The sequence below is a fragment of the Vicia villosa genome, linkage group LG1 (assembly GCF_029867415.1).
Source record: "Vicia villosa cultivar HV-30 ecotype Madison, WI linkage group LG1, Vvil1.0, whole genome shotgun sequence".
In the NCBI taxonomy this organism is placed as follows: Eukaryota; Viridiplantae; Streptophyta; class Magnoliopsida; order Fabales; family Fabaceae; genus Vicia; species Vicia villosa.
The window spans coordinates 130,923,030-130,930,890 of record NC_081180.1 but is presented as its reverse complement, the minus strand read 5'-3'; the positions used below and the strand labels follow the sequence as shown (position 1 = coordinate 130,930,890).

The following is a 7,861-nucleotide window of genomic DNA, read 5'->3' as shown; positions in this document are numbered from 1 at the left end:
TCTACTAAAGAGTGCAATTTTTCACAAAGAGAACTGCCATGAGGCTATTGAAAATATTTATAAACAAAAGTGGTTGAAGACGATACATGAAAAATGAATTTTTTGGATGAGAATTACACATTTGATTTGGTGAAATTGCTTAAAGGTAAGAGAGCACTCAAGAACGAATAATTATACTAGATAAGTTCGGAAGAGAATAAATTCCAACCAAGATATAAGACAAAAAAATTGTAAAGGAAATTAATTGGAGAAATGGTAAATTCACTTTGCAAAAATTTTCTCACTTGTGGTAAATATGACTTCTATTCTAATTTTTCTTGGATTAAAAATTGGCTTGAACCTAGATGTTGAACAAATGAATGTGAAACCAACTTACCTTCTTGGTGATTTAGAGGAAGATATTTGCATGGAACAACATGTGGGCTTTAAAGTCATAGATAACAAAAATAGATTATTTGTAGATTAAGGAAAGGTTTTTATGGGCCTAATCGTGCACCATGATAACGGTACAAGAATTTTGATTCTTTCATGGAAATGAATGAGCATGGAAAAACTATTGTGTTTGTGAATCGTCTGATGCTTATTTTATTAATGTCTTTCGATATGTTAATGACATGTTGATTGTTGGTCATGATACTAATAAGATTCAAAGTCTAAAGATGGAGTTAATAAAGTTCTTTACAATTAAGAACTTGGGTTCCAAACAACAAATTCTTGACATGAGAATTTTGGCGACAAGAAGAATGATCCGCCAACAAATTCTTGACATGAGAATCTTGGTGACAAGAAGAATGATATGCCGTTATGGATGTCAAATTGCATCAATTAGCAGGAATTTCCATGGAGATTATTTGTTCGGAGCTTTAAAGTCTGAGATTTTTTTTCCGTGGGGACAGAGATGGAGGGAAAAGTTCCCCCGACGACACTTTGCGGCGGGGACCAGTGAAGTACCATCCGCCTTATGGATTCTCCAACACCGACCATATTATTTAACTTTTATATATAATATATTATTATATTATCATATAATTTTGCATGTTTTTTATAAAAAAATATAATTACTCTGTCTCATATTATTTGTCACATTTGGTCATTTCACACAAATTAAGAAACAGTAATAAATGAAAGAGAGAGAATATCGACTTTACCAAATTATCCTGATTAACTATTGGTGTATTCAAATTAGCATTAATGTTAAGTGAGAAAATAATAAATTAAGAGTATTTATTAGAGAGTATAATTGGAAGATTAAATATAAAATTGCCTTGATAATCTTAAGTAACAAGTATTTTGGGACAATTTTTTCCTAAATGTGACAATTATTTTGGAATGGAAAGAATATATTAGGAAATAAAGAGTCATAAGTGGATAATTTTAGTTTTTTTGTTTCATTGTTGAATGTATATTTTCACTACTCAACTCTAAAAAAAAATGCACCTATTACATAAAATGTACACACCATAACCTCTTCTTCTTTTTTCTATTCTCTTTATCTCCTCCATTCATATCTCCTAGGTCTCATCATCATCACAACAATCACTAGCAATTATTTATTGTGCTTATGGTAATTATTTTTCAACTTCATTATACTTCCATGAATAACCTGTTTCTCATTCAAATAGTAAATTAATGATTTTGTTTTCGTAATTGCAAGTGCTTTTGTATTTTTTTTTGTTATTGATGCAAGATGTGTTTTTTATTTTTATAAAAGAAAGATGTAAAATATATGTTCTTTTTTAAGAAAAAAAACAACGATATACTAGTGTCTTAGTTTTGATAAAAAAATATAGAATTGTCCTTAGGATTTGATTTTTGTGGGTTTTTTATTTTTCATGGAGATGGAAAAATATTTTCCTGTAATAGAGATCGGAGAGGAAGATGAAAAAAATATTTAAAAATAGGACGGAAATTGGAGAAACATCTTCCGCACATTCGTTGTCTCGTTGACATCCCTATCTGACATAGAAAAATGTAAGAAGGAGCAACACCTTTCCATTTAAATTGTGAGGAAAATTTTGTTGGGTGAGTCATTTGTTTAAGTGAGCCTACATAAATAAAGAAAATAAATAAATAAATAAAATAAAAAATAAAAAAAATAAAATAGTTTGTTAATAGCATATGGGTTTGGTTTCTTTTGTTGGACCATGTCCATTGGAGAAATCCAAAAGGTGTGTAGTATATTTGGCTAATTTTTACAACATTTTTTTATATGTTTTTCGTATCACTTAGTAAATTCATATACTTTATGAAAAAATTTATCTTCACTTTAAGATTGTTTAAGTATACTTATTTTGTGAAAGTGTTGATTTTTTATTGGTTTTCACCATTGGCGTGGTTGTTTTTTCCTAATGTTATTAAGAATATTTTTGGGTGCCCATTATTTTACACGGTGGAGGATTTTTATTTTGAGGGAAAATTTTCATATAAATTTTTTGCTGGTTATGTTATTTAAATTTTATGTGATTGTCGGTTTAATTACACATGTGAGGAAACATTTCATTTTAAAAGATTGATTAATTTGATTTTTTTTCTTCAGCAAATTAATATCTAGAGTATAGGTTGGTTTGATTTGTTCATTTTAAATGAAGAAAAATTAATAGGTAGACAAGATTAAACTTTACTAATTGTAGATTCTACGAAAAATATTTTATACATAAAACACTTGTATGATACTATTGATAGGGTAAAATCTTAACTTAGTGATAAAGTGATAAAACCAATGCATATTGGAAGATGAATATAAATACTATTGCTATAATAAGTGAGGGGTTGGTCTTAACTCTTAAGTGTGCATCAATAAAGTAGTCGAAACAAATGCAAAAAATATGTGAAATAAGTTAAAGAAATTGGGCAAGGGCAAGAACATGCAATATAAAAGATGCTTGATCCAAAAGTTGATTAATATGAAATATAAAGATTGTGATGAGTGTCAAAATATATTAATATGTTTCAAAATATTCGGAGAAGAGTACCCTTAATACTCTTTCAATATAATTCACGAAAAAAAAGTTAATAATTTAAAAGATTTTGTTGTAACACTTATTGATTAAAATTTAAGGTTATGTCTGCTAAAAATAGCTATTGACTGAAAAGTTAGCTGATAGCTGATGACTGATAACTGATAGCTTATAGTTTATAGTTAATAACTGATGACTTATAGTTGATAAACTAAGTGAAGTGTTAAGTAAAATTAGTTGTTCAACTAGCTGATAAATTAAAATGACATAAAAAACATTTAATGTGTAATTATTTAATTTTAAGTTAAAATAAATTATAAAGAATAAAAGTAGATTTTAGATAAAATAATAAGGATAAAAATGGAAGAAAAAATAATAAGCTATAAGCTAAAACGCTATTTAAAATAGCATTTAAAAAATAAACTATAAGTTAGTAAAATAAGTTATAAACTCGTGATGAAAAGACAATTATCAAAAATGTTTTTTTATTGTTGTATGAATTTATAAGTTATAAACTAAAATAAGACATGTGAATCATAACCTAAATGAAAAAAAAAATGAAAACTTTCAAATGAAACAGTTAAAAAGATAACATAAATTTGTTTTTAAGAAAATATCATAAGGTTTTCACTTTTGCAATGGGTTTCAAAGATTTCATTGAGGTCATTCCCTTTAACTTATTTATCTTTTTCCACAAGTCTGAATTTTTACTCTAATTCACTAGTTGATTTGAATTTAATCTTGTATAAACATCTACAAACCAATGCCCTGTTTCCTTTACAAAGCCTTTTTAATGTTGTTTGAATTTAATCTTGTATAATCATCTACAACCCAATGCCTTCTTTCCTTGTTTTTAATGTTGTTTTAAGGTGACATCTCTCCATTCTTTAAACTTAATTTTGTTTGAGGATCTGGTGAGGAGGAAAAGGAAAGACATCAATTTTTTTTTTAAAAATACAATTTTTTTTTTAAAAATACAATTTATTTTTAATATTTTTTTGAAAGATGATTTATATAAATGATTAAAAAATTATTTATTATTAAAATATTTTTAATTTTTAAAATATTATAATAACATAAATTAAAGGCTTAATCGTAATTTTAGTCCCTTCTATTTTGTTTTTTTTTTTTGCAAAATTAATCTCTATAATTCTTCCTTTTCCTTTCCTTTCAAAACCCTTTCCTTTCCATTTCAAATGAAAGCTTAAATCACTAAGCATCATTGCTTTAAGCTCTACTAGTGTATTAAAATGACATAGACTTCATAAATGTTTGTTATATTCAAAATGCTTTTGTTTTAGGAAATAAGACATCTCATATACATAAACATAAAAATTGCAAATAAATTCTAATTGATTCTACCATAAAATGTGTTAAAGTGCTTTTGTGTCGGGCCGTCAATTACTTGATGGAGTATTGGTGATTAACGAAGTGGTAGATTGTGCTAAAAAAGAGGGGAGGAATTGTCTTCTTTTAAAAGTAGATTTTGAAAAAGCGTATGATAAAGTGAATTGGAATTTTTTAAGAATTATGATGGAGAAAATGGATTTTGGCTTGGTATGGAGAAGATGGATGGATCTTTTGATCTTTCAAAGCAAAATGTCCGTGTTGGTTAATGGTAGTCCTACTAAAGAGTTTGAGGTGGAAAAAGATTTGAGGCAAGGTGATTCTCTTTCACCGTTCCTTTTTGTTTTGGTAGTAGAGGCTTTGGCGGGGTTAGTGAGGAAATCTATAGAGATTGGAGATTATTGAGGTTTTGCCATTAAGGAGAGGTGTGTAGTCGATATTCTTCAATTTGCGGATGATACTTTGTTGATAGGGAAAGGGTCTTGGAATCAAGTGTGGGCAATCAAATCGGTTTTAAGAGCTTTTGAATTAGTGTCGGGGCTCGGCATTAATTATCATAAGAGTAAATCGATTGGTATTAATTCTAATAGCAATTTTTGGAAGCCGCTTCGTATGTTCTTTCTTGTAGGTTGGAAGCTAGTTCTTTTAATTTTCTTGGAATCCCGATTGGCGTCAACCCAAGGAGTTATTCGTCTTGGGTTCCTCTCTTGAACAAAATGAAGAAACGCTTATCTGGGTGGAAAAATCGTTTTCTCAATCTTTGAGGTAGGATTACTCTCTTGAAGTCGATTCTTTGTTCTCTATCTATTTTCACAATGTCTTTCTACAAAATACCGTTAAAGGTGGAGAATTTTCACAATGTCTTTCTACAAAATGCCGTCAAAGGTGGTCAAATGCCGTCAAATGGAGATGGAGAATTTTGCAAGGTGATGATAATCTTTTGTTTAAAGTCTTGAGAGCTCGCTATGGTGATATTTCTATGAAAGTGTTTTGCGAAAAGGTTAAGGAGAGAGCTCCTAAATCTCAATTTATTTGGTGGAAGGATATTATCAAAATAGGTGTTTCTTCAATGAAAGATCCTATGGTGGCTTCTTGCAAGTTTAATATTGGTAATGGTTTTTACACGCCATTTTCGGAAGTTAGGTGGTTGGGCGGAATCATTCTTAGGGAGGAGTTTCCGGATCTTTATTCGTTGTCTTGCTTTAAAAAAGTTTTGGTTGGTGGCATGGGGGATGGACTCAAGACGCTTGGTGTTGAGGTGATTTTGGCATAAAAGAGAGCTTGTATACTCCGGAGATTTGTTCTTCACTTTCCTCTCTTCAGTTAAAGTTAGCCAATATTGCGATTGGGTTGTCCGAGGTAGATAGTGTGAGTTGGTCCGTGGAATCGGGTGGGGAATTTTCCGTAGCTTCTTGCTATCAATATTATGCTAGTTTTTGTATTTCTTTTGGCCCTCGAAAAAGGTATGATGATGAGTTGTTGGGCAAGATTTGGAAAATGACGGTTCCTTATAAAATCAAGGCTTTTGATTGAAGACTTTTAGTGAATAGACTTCCAACAAAAGATCTTTTGAAGAATAGAGGTATTTCTTTTCCTTCTAACTCCTTAAAATGTGCTTTTTGTGATTTTGATTTGGAGAGTAGGAATCATTCCTTTTTTAGTTGTAAAGTGGTGAAGATTATTTGGAATGAGATTGCTCTTTAGATTGGAAAACCGATTGCTATTGAGGAGAAGTGCTTTGCACATGTTATAGAGTGATATTCGTTTTGTAAGAACAAAAATATTAGGGAGGGTAAATGAGGAGTAGTTTGATTGACAACTTCTTGGTCCATTTGGTTATTACGGAACGAGATTTATTTTAGAAATGATGATTGAAATGTTGATAATACGATTTAAAACATGGTCAATATTGAGAGAAATAATTAACTCCAATTAAATTTTTTACGGATTTTCTTTCATGACTCTAATTGGTTGGAAATTTTCATTCTTATATTTTTCATCAGTTTTATCGTGTAAACAGGTTGAAGAACCCTTAGTTCTCTCGTTAATATTATCTTGATTAAAAAAAATCTATCACAAGTAATACTTAACCTCTTTATATAAATATTATCTTGATTAAAAAAAAATCTATCACAAGTATATGAGTAACATATGTAGTATGCATTATTTTTCCTTTTTCTCATTAAAAAAAAAATTAACAAGTACTCATATAGTAGTAATAGTATTTAATACACCAAAGGTGTTTTAGTTAAATCTCTAGTAATGATGGATCCCAATCCTTAAGCCCTTGAGCCAGCACAGTATCATTCAATTCCATAAAATCATCCACAACAAAATCACTAGTACTCCATGGAATCTCCCACAACACCTCATTATTCTTATCATTTGAAATCTCTTCTCTACAGTTGTTATCATTTGAAACCTCTATACTTGTTGTTGTAGAAGCACCCTTTGGTGGTGCCAAATTGAGCCTAGCAGATTCACCATATAGCCTTTTTGCAGCAGCATCATAAGCAAGTGCTGCTTCAATACAAGTGTTGAAAGTTCCTAGCCAAAGCCTAGCACCACCCTTAGGTTCTCTTATTTCAGCAACCCATTTTCCCCAAGTCCTTTGTCTCACTCCTTTGTAATTGCATAATGCATTCTCTGGTCCTCCTTTTCTTCGTGATCGTGGCTTTTTTACTTCGGATTCCTTTTTCATCGTTGCTCACTATTGTTGTAGCAACCTTTGCTACTAAGTATAGGAAGAAATATATTGAGTGAGTAATGGATAGAGTGACACTTGGAGAATGAGTAATGACTCGTGGCAATCAGCAAGGGACACATGTCTCTACTGCTATATACTCCTTTGGCCTTAAGATATTAACTTTTTTAATTTTTGACACAAACATTTCTCTTATTTTTATTTTTAGTAAATTATTAAGTTGTGTTAGATTTGACTTATTTTTAATATTTGAAGGAGATTGTTTTATTGTACATTAAAAAGTAAATTTTGGGCATGAAGGATTAGTGTCACCAAATGGAAAAGGTGCGACAGCCACTTGGTAGTCGTATGGCGTTCCTATGGTGAAGATATTGTTATGTGAACTATCGAGTGGAAACACCCTTTGTAACTGCAATTACGAAATTGGAAATTATTTATATACTTCTTCACATAACAGCTTTTTCTAAAGAAATGTGAACTATCGATAAATAATCAAATGAGTGAGGAGAAACACCCTATTGGTTGTTTAGTTTTTTAATTGATTTTTCACGATTGTTTTACTTGTTTTTCTGTTCGTCAGAATTGGCGGGTGAGAGTACTAAAAATATCACTCGGGTTCATAATGTCCATAAACAGAAGAACATCAAAATCTAACTTTTCTGAATTGAGCCCAAAGGCATGATTACCTTTTTTTTTTTTTTTTTTAGAATTTCTTAATGTTAGAAAACACCTTACAAAGCTTAAGCTCGTCCTGTCAAAACCCGTCTCGCCTATTCGTTCAGTCTGTCTCACCTTAAAGCCACCATTTTTTAGTTAATTATAGTAATTTCAATTCTTGATGCTTTTATTTTAT

The 7,861-nt window shown here is 30.3% G+C and overlaps 1 protein-coding gene across 1 annotated transcript; it reads right to left on the bottom strand.

Moving 5' to 3' along the window:
- Nucleotides 1-6,456: 6,456 nt before the first annotated feature.
- Nucleotides 6,457-7,039, bottom strand: LOC131616834 (dehydration-responsive element-binding protein 2D-like). The gene has a single exon (XM_058888290.1). It carries the CDS (start codon nucleotides 7,003-7,005, stop codon nucleotides 6,553-6,555), a length of 453 nt encoding a protein of 150 aa, XP_058744273.1. The 5' UTR covers nucleotides 7,006-7,039; the 3' UTR covers nucleotides 6,457-6,552.
- Nucleotides 7,040-7,861: the final 822 nt, after the last annotated feature.

Coding starts and splice junctions, on each gene's coding strand:
- LOC131616834 (XM_058888290.1), bottom strand. CDS start 7,005: ATGAAAAAGGAATCCGAAGTAAAAAAGCCACGATCACGAAGAAAAGGA.